Consider the following 16,393-nt stretch of genomic DNA (forward strand, 5'->3'; position numbering starts at 1 on the left):
CCAAATGTTTAGTAAGTCTTAGTAGAATTTCATAATGTATACTGGACATGTCATGTGTATATATACACAGTGTTATGATGAAGCAAAACAACAAACAAATGCTGTATGATTTTCCATGGAAATGCAGCATTCCTGAGACTTTATTGAACGTACAAGTCATATGTGCCTGTTTTCCATTGTGAGGAAGGCTTTGTTATATATTTGACTAAAGGAATGAAGAATCAAGAACGGACACCAAGTGTGTTAGGAATGAAATTTGTAATAGAATCGACAGCAAGAAATATGTATACAGCCTTTCACCACTGTCATATTTCAGTGTGAAATACTGTACAAGAGTCAGGAATTCGTTTCATAATATACCCACATCGGAGTGTCATAGCGATCATCTCCCAGATGGAACCTTGGTACCACTGGGTCTCGGCATCGACTGCAGCAGGGTGATTTATGGGGAGATATATTCACATAATGGAACAATACATGCACATGAAGTTCAGCATCCAGTACCACTGCAATATTTGAAACAGGCATCAGCTGCGTGTAGAAACGTGCGATGTATCCACGTCTTGTGTCACGTAGTCTAGGACTGCAAGGCAACGCATAAACTCTGATTAGCCTAAACCCAATGAAAGAAAGGGGTACAAAAATCGCACCCTGCGTTATACAATACGTTTTGTTCCGTTTGGTTTTCCCGTGATACTCTCACCATAGTCTAGGAGTGCAAGACAGTGCTTAAAATCCCGATTAGCCTTTCAAAACCTTATAGGAGAAACGGGTACTTAAACGCGCCCTAAAAAACTACAATGATGACATATATCTCGTTGAAGCAGAAAATACAAGTGAAAACACATCTGATGATAATTCACTAGCAAATTACCTTTTGGCCACAGCCGGCACACTGGGAACATATCTGGCAGAAATTCGACGTCTTCAGTCTACGCGGCTGGTAGGAGACCACAGTGTTATCATCTGTAACAGATAGCACATAACAAGTGACCACAATGTTATCATCTGTGAAAGATAGCACATTACAAGTGACCACTATGTTATCATCTGTGAAAGATAGCACATTGCAAGTGACCACAATGTTATCATCTGTGAAAGATAGCACATTACAAGTGACCACAATGTTATCATCTGTGAAAGATAGCACATTACAAGTGACCACAATGTTATCATCTGTGAAAGATAGCACATTACAAGTGACCACAATGTTATCATCTGTGAAAGATAGCACATTACAAGTGACCACAATGTTATCATCTGTGAAAGATAGCACATTACAAGTGACCACAATGTTATCATCTGTGAAAGATAGCACATTACAAGTGACCACAATGTTATCATCTGCAAAGATAGCACATTACAAGTGACCACAATGTTATCATCTGTGAAAGATAGCACATTACAAGTGACCACAATGTTATCATCTGTGAAAGATAGCACATTACAAGTGACCACAATGTTAACATCTGTAACACAACGCATTACATTTGGTAACATTTTGTGTCAGAACTTAATTAAGTACGTTGTATCACATCCCATAACGTTACCATGACAACATGAATATTATGAAGCAACCATACCGCCAGTCACATAATGTTGTTCCCTTGTTACTTAGCTTGTAAGAGTCCCAATTGGTCCAATATAATATAACTTACTTGGCTTGTAATAATCCACCATGGAAATGTAGACAGGTTTGTTCCCAGCCACCATGCTCGTCCTGGAGCAAGACAGCTTTATGCACGTGGATGTCTTCCCAACCTACACAGAATACATAAGTATGTTGAGCAAAGACACATGGCATATATAACTGGTCTGGATATTTCAGGCCAAACCATAATGTTCAGAAAATAACTATTTCAACTTCAGAGGTATTCACAAACATTGTAATACTATTCATCCATTAGGTGAGGAAAGGGTGATGGGATGAACAATGTCTTTGCTAAAGGTGGTACAGATGTGTAGGTGTGGTGTAGGTGATGTGCAGATTATGACTGAGAGGCCAATGTCCAAGAATGAGGAAGTGTTCATTCAGATGTGTATATTGGGATCTGGTTACAATAGAGTTGTGAAGGCTTATTTCTGACACAATGCGAGTGATGTAAGGTAAAAAATCCAAGTTTGTTTCTCACTTTGAAGCCAATGAAAGAAGCTATGTTGGCATACAATATACCGGTATTTTATACACATTGTCCACCAACTTGTAGCAGAGAATAAACTTACTGCCAGTAACCAGGCCGTAGTGGCTGAGTGGGTTAGATCGCTGACTTTGTGCAATGATGATGAGGTGGCTTACTCTGAGAGTGTGGGTTCGAATCCAAGTTGGGACTCAACCCCAAAAGTTGTAGAATATGTGCTTTACTGAGGATGTGCTATTCCAAAATATAATTATAGAGTATAAACCTACCGAGTCAAAGTAGGCGATGACTTGACCGTCTGTCTGCTCCAGGCGTTTCAGTCCCGCAATGTTGCCTGCGCTGGTGAGATCAGCCGTGAACCCGGAAGGAACCTGGATCGTCTGAACACACATCCCACTGGATCCCTCCTGGTGATGTCTGTCAGAGGAAATATGTATATTTAGAATAAAAATATTTGTATCTGACTCCTAACTGCTCATCTCCCATCTTCCCGAAATGTAGTTGACGCGCCATGTGTGAGTGAGTGAGTTTAGTTTTACGCCGCACTCAGCAATATTCCAGCTATATGGTGGCGATCTGTTAATAATCGAGTCTGGACCAAACAATCCAGTGATCAACAGCATGAGCATCGATTGCGCAATTGGGAACTGATGACATATGTTAACCAAGTCAGCGAGCCTGACCATCTGATCCCGTTAGTCGCCTTTTACGACAAGCATGGGTTACTGAAGGCACATTCTAACCCGGACCTTCACGGGTACGTCATGTGTGCTCTTCACAAGGAACAGAAAAGATATGTCACCGAAAGGCACCTTTGTGCACACAGTGGAACAAGCCAACTAATCCTGCTTAATATCTCTATTTTTTTAGTCCGAAATATACTGATTTAGTGGGGATGGTTGAGTATAAAATAATCAGATTGTGCGTTTTGAGCATCCTTTAATTTGTGCGATATCAGCAGATCATGAAGATTGGAAACAAATAAGGGAACACATGAAAGTACAAGTGTTTTTCCTTTATTCTTTTCCAGGATTCTTCACAAGGTTATGCATTGCACTGTAGGTGAATAAATAAATACATGAACACTTGTACTTTCATGTGTTCCCTTATTTGTTTCCATGAGTATATATACAAATTCTACATTATTACTAACTAACGTGGTATAGTCTGGGGAACAAGCCAGGACGTCATGAGGTGGGAGATCATCGTTTTCGGACACCGTTAATATGTGCATATCTACACAGAGCAAATATGTGATTTACACGACTTGGCCGACTGTGCACACCATATTACAAGGACATGATAGGAACACATACTTGGAACACGTCATGAGAGTAAAGCCGTTGATGGTGTCGTCGAGGAGCACCGTGCTGACGTCGAAAACGTCATTGTCATCGCCCACAGAGTCCACGTTGTAAAACATGCCCAACTAGAAACGAAAGAAAATGTTAAGATACGACGACAACATGAACTAAATTAGTGCCTAGGTATGTGCGAGCATTACGTATAACTGTATGCTGTGGTATGTGGTCTTGAGATCAGGTGAAGCAACGTTCGCCATGGAGATCCCTTGGATGGCCATGATGATGGGTAACCGTGTTTGGCAGCTTGATTCACACACAAAGCACGATGCACACACGTCGTCTCACCTTAGGCAAGTGAGTTTGTTCATAAATTGCCTTTGTTCACCCAGAAGAAAATGGGTACCCGATGGGATAAGTCATATGACCTTCCAGCGCCTCACAGGCAGCGTGGGTTATCCGGGTAATAATGACCATCAAGCCGTATGCGCTAGAATCATGTCGCTGCGGTGTTCTGCGCTCTATTTGTGGCCATATTATTATTATTATTATTATTATGGAAGTGTTTAATTTTATAGGCATGCCAACACAAAGGTACTGCACCTCAACAACAGCGAAACCACTTCCTTCTGCGGAAATCTTCAACACTGATGGAATGAACGATAGCTGAATTCAGAATATAAGATATCATTAGATTCATTTAAAGGTTCGTGAACATTTTAGAAAAGAAAAGATTGCTACACTGACGAAAGGAACAAAGTTGGTACTTATTCTCTGAGGGCGGTGGGGTAGCCTAGTGGTTAAGGTGTTCGGTTGTCACGCCGAAGACCCGGGTTCGATTCCCCACATGGGCACAATGTGTGAAGCCCATTCCTGGTGTCCCCCGCCGTGATATTGCTGGAGTATTTGCTAAAATCGGCGTAAAACTAAACTCACTCACTCACTCCCTGAACCGCATTATTTGCCCTACCACCCAGCCCTCCCTGCAATGCTAAAGCCATAAATGAAGCAAGTCTAGATTTCCGGAGGTTCTGAATCTCCCATCTCACTGGGGCTTCTTTTTAATTTAAAAGGGATTATTTGTTACTATCAAAATTATATATTTTCAGAAGCAAAACGTTAGTATACCGTAAAAGTGGTGACTCATCAATTTCTTGAAATAAGTGATTCTGAAATGGTAAAGTATTTGACATAAGGCTAGTGTCAACCTGCAAAGTGCAACGTTCATCTCAGAAGATGGCTGCATACAAACGCCATGCTTAGCTCCAAATATATGTTCTACATCGTTATTCAGGGTTCTACTATCTGTAACAATGAAACTGACAGTAACTAACATCGATGCTCTGTAGTACGAGGGCGTTTTCGTTGTTGACGGTGACTGTCCTGACTTCATTACCGGCTGTGAGTTTGAGCCTGACGTTGTAGTTGTCGGGTCTGGCGTCGACCATGAACAGTGTCAGAGCTTCGAGGGCCACCGTCGTATCCTGAAGGATTTAGGTAATCTTAGTTACATACAATATACACTACACGCCAAATGAAACGTTACCCTCCTTCCTTTATGAATTACTGAAAAACTATCAAAGATATGTTAGAAGGTATTAGCTTACAAGAAAGCTTAACAACACAGCTTTATGCAAATCCCAAAAAACAATTTTATCAAATGCATTCATATTTAGGTGAAATGCATCCTTTTCAGAAGACTTAAATCGTCCTATTTTCGTCCATGTCGAAATAAACCGACAACTGTGATTTAGATGTCCAAAAGAAACGTTGAATAAAATTCTGCTTTGAGACAAAGATAAACCATTTAAAGTCACCATTGTTCAACTGTTAAAACAAGAAACAACTGTTGTAGAGTATGTAAAATTGGAAAATAATCATTCCTATGATTACAGTCTTTTAAAACATTTTCTGTTGATTTTCATTAGTGAAAACAAGTAAAACGTGTCTTTGGTATTGTGAAAAAGTGTTTACTAATACCTAGAATTAGCTTTGTTAACCTTTTTGTTTGCAAAGTAACATTTTTCCATTTTGTGTGTACACATAGCAATATCAATCGCCAAAACGCAGCAATATTAAGGCAGTATTTGCATCCATTTCACGTGCAGAATGATTCTATAGGGTATAAAGAGAGCCTAGAAGACATGATCTGATACACAAGTACGAGAAATATGCCACGATTAACAGCTGAAGAGAGAGAAAGAGCCATTGGGATGGTGCAGGTGGGGTCGACATACAATGCTGTTGCCAACGCCCTCGGATGCCACCGTATCACGGTTCTAAGACTTATTCAGGGCTTCAGTCAGACTGTCACCGTAGACAGACCAAGAAGTGGACGTCCACGCATCAGACAGGAGGGTAACGTTTCTTTTGGCGTTTAGTGTACAATGGTGCGATACAAAATACAGGATGGTAATCAGACACCTCCGAAGGGATTCAGGTTGATACGAGTGACAGTCAAAAAGTAGTCGGTCTTACCTAGTAAATGATACAAATACAGCTGTTTTTATGTTTTATTTTTCTACATATTATCTGTCAACCTCAAGCAAATTGGTTTTGCTATGTTCCAGCCTTACGATCCCCATTTTGTTTGAAATTTTATCTTGGTACCCCCCAAAAGCGCAAAATCTGCAATAAATGCACCACAAACTTCAGGTAACAAAATATGCAAGAAACATTTTGTGTTTGAGATAGGTAGACGTCTGCAAGAATCAAACTTAGATATTAAAGTGCATAAAAAAGCAATTTGAAAGTACAATCGCTTGTTAAAGTGATTCCCCCGTCATGTTTACTGAAACAGCTTGTTTTGGAGACACTGCCCACCCCCTTTCAGACGACGTAATCATAAGGACATAGCTTATTCTAATGTTTTCACTTTTTCACACATGGTGCTAAAGGTTCAAAGTAAATACTGAATGGTTACACAAGTGTCAACTCTCAGTATATTGTAAACAGGGCCAGCTTGAATATCTGGACACAATGTTTTTGAAAGACTAAAATGGGGGCGTCCTTAAAAGAAACAGCCCCCGACTAAATATGAATCAAGCAATCCAAAGCTTTGACTCTTGATTATGACGGGAAGTCATCCAATACTTTACTAACATATTTTATATGACATTATCTGAGGGCATACCATTATCCAAGAGGTACTAAATGAAGGGTCGTTTTTCATTTTCTGCATTTTTTCTAGAAATATTATACCCCAATGTGTTGTGATGACTAATATCTCGTTAATCACATTACCCACATATGTGAATTTTTTTATACGGCTTTGCTAATGAGTCCTACAAACTAAAATGGAAGCTTTTTAAACATTGGACATCGAGAATATAGTTAGGCCGACTAATGTTTGACCAACCCTCGTATTCTTTCCCTGTAACATATGCTAATAAGTGTCGATTAACTTGATATTGAGATTTGGACGATTACGTGTCACCATGACCTGATGGCAGGTATTGTTGCTCGGGCTATCAATCACTTGTTAACCTTGTCCCGACTACATTACTCACGGCCAGCCGTGGTGTAGATGGAACAATGCTTACTGTGTTGTTTAAACAATTCCTTTTAAGGCACAACGAGTTAGCAAATTAACATTTTATTTGTTTGTTGTTTAACGCCGCACTCAGCAATATTCCAGCTATATGGCGGCGGTCTGTAAATTATCGAGTCTGGACCACAGTCCAGTGATCAAGAGCGTTACTAGCTATCTACGCAGCTGAGATACGATGACTCGTGTGAACCACGTCAGCGGACCTTGTCACCTTATCCCTTGAGTCGCCTCTTACGACAAGCATTGGTTGCTGGAGAGCAAATCTAACCCTGATCCTCACGGGTTAGTCAAAATTCATTACTAATATGCCAAAGTCATGTTTTCAGTTTTAGACTATGGCACTAGCACGACATATACTTTCTGAATTCTGAAGTTTTAAGGTTCACCTGAGAGGATTTGAATCCACCCCTTGGGTTCCTCTGAGATGCCAGCCATCGCATGATGCCCATTCCAGCTTTCAACTTACTGCGGCTGACGAAGGCCATCAGGCCGTAGGAGGTGGTCAATATGTCGATAGGAGTGGCTTTCCTTTCCCCCTTGTTCTTATCGGGATCATTATCCACAACCCAATACTTTGAACCATCTGCACAACACACACATACACTTTGTTTGAGTATTAAACAACTTGGGAAAAGCTTTCGACGATGGGACATGGATTTTATAATAGTACGATGTAGCACAAGACATGAGTTTTTCTTGTCATAAAAAGAAAAGTTAATTATAAGTTTCTGAATTTGTATTTTTCAGTTTTAAGTTTTACTCTTCTAGATGTTCATCACCTGTGCACTTTCATTTACTGAAAATCAGACATCAAATCAAATCAATTCAGTAAGATGCTTGGCACACGATGACAAATGTTTCGAGCACGAAATAGATCATTATCAAGTAAAAATGATATATACCTGTGTAACCATTGCTGGAAAAAGTAATAGGCTAGTCACGAAGACTCTTAGGAGCCAAGTGGAAGCGGAAGCTCACCCTTGTTATTCATCGTTTTCTTGAGCTGAGAGAAGGCTCTCCCGAATAACCTGTTCCCGGCTTTGGCCAAGGCGTAGGTGCTGACAGCCAGTGGGTATGGGGCTAGGTGCTTGAACGGTTGCCTCTCCAGATACGCTACAGCTTTCTGTTGCATGTCGTCGAGACGTGAGCTGTTGACCTGCGTCCCCAAAATACTCAAAAAACTGTACACCATTGCTAAAGGGCAACCTGTACATGTTCTATCATCAGAGTGAGTGTGGTTTTACACACGTACCTTCAGCAATATTCAAGCAATATCACGGCGGGGGACACCAGAAATGGGGTTCATACATTATACCCATGTGGGGAATCGAACCCGGGCCTTAGGGTGACGAGCGAACGTTTTAACCACTGGGCTACCCCACCGCCCCTCTATCATTCGAGATTGTTCAGCTTGCTATAATATCCCAGACATATAGAGAATCTTATGAGGGACTGATATCAATTATATCAACACGAGTTGATAAAGCTACAAATATCCGAGACTTGCCGAGGATATTTTAACTTTTATCAACGAGTGCTGATATATTTGATATCAGAAGACACGAGGGTGAGATTCTATTTATCATAAAAAAATCACTCTTCTTTAGTTTTCAATGAAAAATGTACATCTCTGAACACATTACTGCCATTAGACTTGCAGTGCAGCAATGTCATAGCATTGTGACGTCATCAAGTTCATGACGTCATAGCATTGTTAGGGCATTGTTCAAAATCTACTGTCAAAACGATATCTCCTAGGAGATATCGTTTGATCTCACACAAGCAATATCTCCTGTGGAACACAGTTTTGGATGATAAATACTGGCGACCCCATAACAACAGCTTCCGAAACCAACAATACAATAATTGCTTTTGTTACCATTTTCCCTCAACTTTTACGAGTAGTGCAATATGTTGCTGAAGAAGAGAAGCCCCCTAGCAATATTGTGGCTACCATTTCGTGCAACTGCACTCGTGCCTTATAGAAATCAAACAACCTTGAGCCTGCAATAATTGTTTGGTTCTGATACACCCGTCAGTTTATTTCGGCGTATATTATGGCAAAAACTGTTTTGAGTGGCATTTAGAATTGCAGTGTCGAACAATGGTTATATTTCTTCGGTTATACATTATTAAGGGACAAGATTAAGAAGCCCTGTCAACACATCAGGATCTGACAACATCCTCGAGAAAGCATCTAGTCTCCTTGTCCGCAAGAGAATTCAGAACCATCGCAAGCATATATTGTAAGTTGTCTATCCAAAACTATCCCCATTGCTTATTATGTCAATACGGGGTAGTTTTATTCATTGATTTGTTCGTTGTACAGAGTTAGAGTATGTACGCCAATAGAGTATATGGTTTTGAACTTTCGAAGAAAGGCATCTCACCCGTGAACCATTGTGTCCTGAGGTCTCAACCAGGGCAATGAGTACGTACGCAGTAAGACTGGGTCCGGAGCCTTTGGTACCCTGCAAACGAATTCGTTCAATACTATTAGTGTTCTACAATCAATCAATCAATCTTTATTCAGAACTGAATTTATTTTGCATACAGTAGATATCTTATGAAATTTTCCCTTATAACAACTTAAATCATAATAAAACAGAACAAAACTGTGATAAGGCTATTCTTACTTTCTTAATATTGATAATAGCGTACGTATGGTTCACATTTGAAATTTTCTTTAACAGGGGCATAAGATTAATTGTTCTCGTCACGATATGGCTGAAATATTGCCGATGTGACGTTAAATTTTAACTCACTCACTTACTCACTTTAAACAGGGAATAAGTAAACGTACAAGGAATATTTTGGAGTTCAGCATGCCACTCCTGCATAAATTTAAAGCAATCTTTGCTTCTTCTTACAAGTAAATTTAAGAAATGACGTTTATTTACAACTCCCTGTTATAGTTCTACAATGTCTCTTGTTAGTCTGTCTACATCTATCATTTGACATTTGTGTAGCTCCGTTTGTCGTTGACGGTCCTAGATTAGCGAGAAATATGGAAACAGGGAATGAACAACCAGTGACAATAGTCATTCTATTTCATGTCAACTTCATTATCGTGAAAGGTTGGTTGGTTTGTTGTTTAACGCCGCACTGAGCAATATACCAGCTATATGGCGGCGGCCTGTAAATAATCGAGTCTGGACCAGACAATCCAATGACCAAGAGCATGCGCATAGATCTACTTAACTGGGTTATGATGACATGTCAACCAAGTCAGCGAGCCTGATCAACCGATCCCGTTAGTCGCCTCTTACGACAAGCATGGGTTGCTGAAGACCAATTCTAACCCGGATATCATGGGTATTATCGTGAAAAGGTACGGTTTGATATGTCATATGAGATGCTAGAATTTGATGAGCAGAGGTCCATAACTTAGGCATACCAGCATCACAGAAGCGTCAGGTCAATACTGTACCCTTGTAGACATTACTAAAATGACCTGAACGGCGAATACGCGGAGATAATTGACACCATCCCCCAACATTAATGACAATAATGCGCCTCACTCATTCACGCACGCACGCACGCACGCACGCACGCACACACATTTGTTTCAAATTCCTTTGTCCACCTAACTGATATGATAGTTTCTTACCTGCAGCTGTTTGTCAATAAGTCTGCCCGGCTCGACGAAAGAACCATCACTCCTTTGCATGCTTGCGAGAAAGCTCAAGGCTTTGTCTATGGTAGAGTTGTCCACATAGATGTATCGACGAGCCTGATAAAACGACTTCACTACGAAAGAGGTGAGCCTGAAAATCCCCACAAATACAGGTATTGTTATCAATGTCTCAAATTGACATGACAGCAGTGTGCGAAATAGTCACTGGCCCGCTAGCCCGTGGCTAGTAAAATTCAACAACACTGTCCACAGTCACTGGCCCAACTGGCTAGTGAATTTTCATGAGGTCATTTCGTAAATATATCACTCTCTCCAACTTGATACAATACTTTTAAATCATGCACGATTATGGTCTGATAAGATTGTTCATCATATCAGCAGCTTAACGATGAAACCATGTCTACATTCAAATTTCGGACTAGTGAATTATTTTGTGGGCTAGGAACTTTCAGGCATAGCTAGCCCGACCGGCTAGCAATATTTGGAAACTATTTCGCACACCGAGTTACATGCACCGTTTCATCCATCAGTACACATGATCACTTCTTCCCAGGCTCAAAAGAAGTTATCAAAACATACAGTTCTCTACATCTTTACTTCACAGTACCCTCGTAATGCCTGCAGGGACCCCTACAACAAGGACCCCATGTTTGTATGTTGCATTAAGCACAATTTCACTTCACATCACCTCAACACTGATTCAATGGAGACCCATTAGGCTTTCTATGACTATAACTGTTAACCTCCAAGTCTATAAACCTAGCTGGCACAACTATTCGGTATAATCGGTAAAAGGAAAAGACTCAAAACTTGTCAAAATTATCCACAACATTTCTTATAGCAATGTTAAAAATTCAATTACCGTACAACAAAGACCCTATTCCCTTAGACAGGATGAAAATGCCGAGATCAGACATTTAACATTTGTATTTGAGGCCGCTCCGGTCTGTCATAGTATGCTGCGCGAACTCGGTAAAAGCGTAATCATATCATTCACATACCATACACTTCCTGCCTCGTCGCGCTCCCCAAAAGTACTGAAGGACCCGTCATTTCTCTGGTAGGACAGCTGACGCTGGTAGCCTGAGGAGAAAAGGTCCTTTTCATGTTAACTGCTGCGATGTGACTGAGGACACATGCCTACTTGTTGTTTTCAGTTCATTGACTTATGGTGTATGTCAATATGCATGAAGCAAGCAAAGCTTCCTTTCCTTTATACTGAGATAAATTCAAAGACATCAATGTGCTCCCTAGGGCAGTTTTGATTGGATTTGACGTGTACATGGGTACATTTCCTGGATCCAGGCCCTCACCATGCACACAGCAACTTTCTGATTTCAGTTCATCATAATGATACTCACGAACCTCTGACTGTATATGTAGTCTATCATCGGGTCCTTCAAACCTTTGTGACTTTAACCCTCACCGTACCATAGTTTCTGACAATAGTCCCTCATCATGACACTCACTATCTTTTGACACTTGTCCCTCATGACACCCACTATCTCCTGACACTTGTCCCTCATCATGACACTCACTATCTTCTGCCACTTGTCCCTCATGACACTCACTATATTCTGACAATAATCTCTCATCATGACACCACTATCCTCTGACAATAGTCCCTCATCATGACACTCACTATCCTCTGACACTTGTCCATCATCATGACACCCACTATCCTCTGACAATAGTCACTCATCATGACACCACTATCCTCTGACAATAGTACCTCATGACAATCACTATCTTCTGACACTTGTCCCTCATCATGACACTCACTCTCTTCTGACAAGAGTCCCTCATCATGACACTCACTATCTTCTGACAAACGTCCCTCATCACGAAATTCACTATCTTCTGACAAGAGTCCCAAATCATGACACTCACTATCTTCTGACAATAGTCCCTCATCATGACACTCACTATCTTCTGACACTAGTCCCTCATTACGACACTCACTATCTTCTGGCAATAGTCCCTCATCATGACACCCGCTATCTTCTGACAATAGTCCCTCATGGCACCCACTTTCCTCTGACACTAGTCCCTCATCACGAAACTCACTATCCTCTGACACTTGTCCCTCATCATGACACTCACTCTCTTCTGACAAAAGTCCCTCATGACACCCACTATCCTCTGACAATAGCCCCTTATCATGACAATCACTATCTTCTGACACTAGTCCCTCATCACGACACTCACTATCTTCTGACAAGAGTCCCTCATCATGACACTCACTATCTTCTGACAATAGTCCCTCATCATGATGCTCACTATCCTCTGACACGTGTCCGTCATCATGATGCTCACTATCTTCTGACAATAGTTCCTCATCAAGACACCCACTATCCTCTGACAATAGTCCCTCATCATGACACTCACTATCCTCTGACAATAGTCCCTCATCATGACACTCACTATCTTCTGACAATAGTCCCTCATGACACCCACTACCCTCAGACAATAGTCACTCATCACGACACTCACTATCTTCTGACACTATTCCCTCATCATGACACTCACTATCCTCTGACAATAGTCCCTCATCATGACACCCACTATCTTCTGACAAGAGTCCCCCATCATGACACTCACTATCTTCTGATAATAGTCCCTCATTCTGACACTAGTCCCTCATCACGACACTCGCTATCTTCTGACAATAGTCCCTCATCATGACACTCACTATCCTCTGACAAGAGTCCCTCATCATGACACTCACTATCTTCTGACAAACGTCCCTCATCACGACACTCACTATCTTCTGACAATAGTCCCTCATCATGACACCCGCTATCTTCTGACAATAGTCCCTCATGACACACACTTTCCTCTGACAATAGTCACTCATCACGACACTCACTATCCTCTGACACTTGTCCCTCATCATGACACTCACTATCTTCTGACACTAGTCCCTCATCATGATGCTCACTATCCTCTGACAATAGTCCCTCATCATGAAATCCTCTATTTTCTGACACTTGTCCCTATCTTCTGACAATACTCATGACGTCTTCTGACAATATCCCTCGTGCACTCACTATCCTCTGACAATAGTCCCTCATCATGACATCCACTATCTTCTGACAAAAGTCCCTCATGACACTCACTATCTTCTGACACTAGTCCCTCATCACGACACTCACTATCTTCTGACAATAGTCCCTCATCATGACACTCACTATCTTCTGACAATAGTCCCTCATCATGACACTTACTATCTTCTGATAATAGTCCCTCATCACGACACTCACTATCTTCTGACAATAGTCCCTCTTCATGACACTCACTATCTTCTGACAATAGTCCCTCATCATGATGCTCACTATCTTCTGACAATAGTACCTCATCAAGACACTCACTATCCTCTGACAATAGTCCCTCTTCATGACATCCACTATCTTCTTACAAAAGTCCCTCATGACGCCCACTATCCTCTGACAAGAGTCCCTCATCGTAACACTCACTATCCTCTGACAATAGTCCCTCATCATGACACTCACTATCTTCTGACACTAGTCCCTCATCACGACACTCACTATCTTCTGACAAGAGTCCCTCATCATGACACTCACTATCCTCTGACAAGAGTCCCTCTTCATGACACTCACTATCTTCTGACAAACGTCCCTCATCACGACACTCACTATCTTCTGACAATAGTCCCTCATCATGACACCCGCTATCTTCTGACAATAGTCCCTCATGACACACACTTTCCTCTGACAATAGTCACTCATCACGACACTCACTATCCTCTGACACTTGTCCCTCATCATGACACTCACTATCTTCTGACACTAGTCCCTCATCACGACACTCACTATCTTCTGACAATAGTCCCTCATCATGATGCTCACTATCTTCTGACACTTGTCCCTCATCGTGACACTCACTATCCTCTGACAATAGTCACTCATCAAGACACTCACTATCCTCTGACAATAGTCCCTTATCATGATACTCACTATCCTCTGACAATAGTCCCTCATCATGACACTCACTATCTTCTGACAAAAGTCCCTCATGACACTCACTATCCTCTGACAATAGTCCCTCATCATGACACTCACTATCTTCTGACAATAGTCCCTCATCAAGACACTCACTATCCTCTGACAATAGTCCCTCATCATGACACCCGCTATCCTCTGACAATAGTCCCTCATGGCACCCACTTTCCTCTGACAAACGTCCCTCGTGACACCCACTACCCTCTGACAATAGTCACTCATCACGACACTCACTATCTTCTGACAAAAGTCCCTCATGACACTCACTATCCTCTGACAATAGTCCCTCATCATGACACTCACTATCTTCTGACAATAGTCCCTCATCATGACACTCACTATCTTCTGACAATAGTCCCTCATCATGACACCCACTATCTTCTGACACTAGTCCCCCATCACAACACTCACTATTCTGACACAGTCCGTCATCATGACACAAATTGACTTCACTGTCATGCATGTCACTCACCAATGTTTTTAATCCACCATCATGCCACTCACCAACTTCCAGGAAGGACTTGGTCCTCTCCTCCAATGCCCTTGTCATCTGCTTGGTAGCCATCAGGTAGTTGGCGATGTAGATATTGGGAGCAAACTTCAACATGTTCTGTTCCCCACATCCAGTAGGCAGGGACAGGAGGTTTTCCATCCCATCAAGGCTTGGGCCAAGCAGGTCACCTACAATGGACAGTGATATTGGTGTCAAATAAGTTAACATCATCATGTCAACCTCATTAAGACAATTAGGGCTGGGACGGGTCCAAATTTTCCACCCGGGTACCCCATCCCCTATTGCCCTACCCTACCCGGATACCCGTTATGTTAATTCCGGACATCAAATTTGTAAGAAATGGCAATATATTATTCGGAGGCTAAAATTTCGAGTTTTTTCAATATCTTAACTATGTATTATATTCAAAAGAAGTGACTGTAATTCTGTCTAAATCTTCAAAGACAATACAACCTTTTAACCATGAAAGAATAACATATTCCATTGTTTAATCTATTAGTCACATGATCATAACGGGTCCGGGTATTGAGACGGGTACCCGGGTGCAACTCATTACCTACTCGTCCCGGGTATCCGGGTTAGCAGTCCCAGCCCTAAAGACAATCCAGGAATTATGTGCTACCAATCACATATTACAAAGCAGCCAGCTACATAAATAACTGTCACGACTATGTGAATATGAACTCACCAGTGACTGTGAGACGAACTCTTTCTGACCCCGAAACAAGTCCAGATGGAGAGGAAACATTCAACTGCGTTGAGAAGCTACCCTCTGTTGTCAGGTCAACGAGAATGGGGGTGTTCAGTTCTTTGCGTATTCCTTCTGCCTTTACGAAGGAAATGTGAACAATTGAAGATTGTATTGTCTGAGGTTGCGAAAGTAATCTGACAGGAATAATTGGTATCCTATTCTATTTGTTGTTGAACCTATGCAACATATGCATAAGACGACAGTATAGGGGACACTATATACTTAGACAACAGGTGGACAGAACACATGACACGTACTCTTAGCATTACGATAGGTTGGTTTGGTTGGCTGGCTTGTTGGTTAACGCCGCGCATCAATATATCTGTTACAAGGTCTGTAAATAATCCAGTCTGGACCAGACAATCCAGTGATCAACAGCATAAGCATCAATCTACGCAACTGTGATACGATGACATGTGAGCCTGACACACACACACACACACACACACACACATTCCGTTGGTCACTTCTTACCATAAA

General features: G+C 41.5%; 2 protein-coding genes and 1 long non-coding RNA gene across 3 annotated transcripts in view; 2 read left to right on the top strand and 1 right to left on the bottom strand.

The window, feature by feature from the left end:
• LOC124277429 (CD109 antigen-like) overlaps positions 1–16,393 on the top strand; it is an 84,935-nt gene that overhangs the window by 18,518 nt on the left and 50,024 nt on the right. The gene's annotated exons all lie outside the window — the stretch shown is intronic.
• Positions 42–15,504, top strand: LOC124277433. The gene is made up of 3 exons (XR_006898822.1): positions 42–54; positions 2,305–2,309; positions 15,391–15,504. It is a non-coding gene; the product is annotated as an uncharacterized LOC124277433 (long non-coding RNA).
• Positions 105–16,393, bottom strand: part of LOC124277430 (CD109 antigen-like) — a 36,382-nt gene continuing 20,093 nt past the window's right edge. The window contains exons 12-25 of the mRNA XM_046713130.1: positions 15,851–15,989; positions 15,153–15,329; positions 11,628–11,709; positions 10,600–10,756; positions 9,380–9,460; positions 7,968–8,145; positions 7,376–7,572; positions 4,774–4,923; positions 4,043–4,105; positions 3,455–3,567; positions 2,408–2,555; positions 1,659–1,761; positions 875–966; positions 105–583 (exon numbers count right to left, since the gene is read on the bottom strand). Coding sequence (XP_046569086.1) covers positions 578–583; positions 875–966; positions 1,659–1,761; positions 2,408–2,555; positions 3,455–3,567; positions 4,043–4,105; positions 4,774–4,923; positions 7,376–7,572; positions 7,968–8,145; positions 9,380–9,460; positions 10,600–10,756; positions 11,628–11,709; positions 15,153–15,329; positions 15,851–15,989 — 1,686 coding nt within the window. The 3' untranslated portion in view covers positions 105–577. The remainder of the gene's footprint in view (positions 584–874; positions 967–1,658; positions 1,762–2,407; positions 2,556–3,454; positions 3,568–4,042; positions 4,106–4,773; positions 4,924–7,375; positions 7,573–7,967; positions 8,146–9,379; positions 9,461–10,599; positions 10,757–11,627; positions 11,710–15,152; positions 15,330–15,850; positions 15,990–16,393) is intronic.

Source organism: Haliotis rubra, unplaced genomic scaffold (genome assembly GCF_003918875.1).
Source record: "Haliotis rubra isolate DU_JTF1 unplaced genomic scaffold, ASM391887v1 Scf221, whole genome shotgun sequence".
NCBI classification, from domain to species: domain Eukaryota; kingdom Metazoa; phylum Mollusca; class Gastropoda; order Lepetellida; family Haliotidae; genus Haliotis; species Haliotis rubra.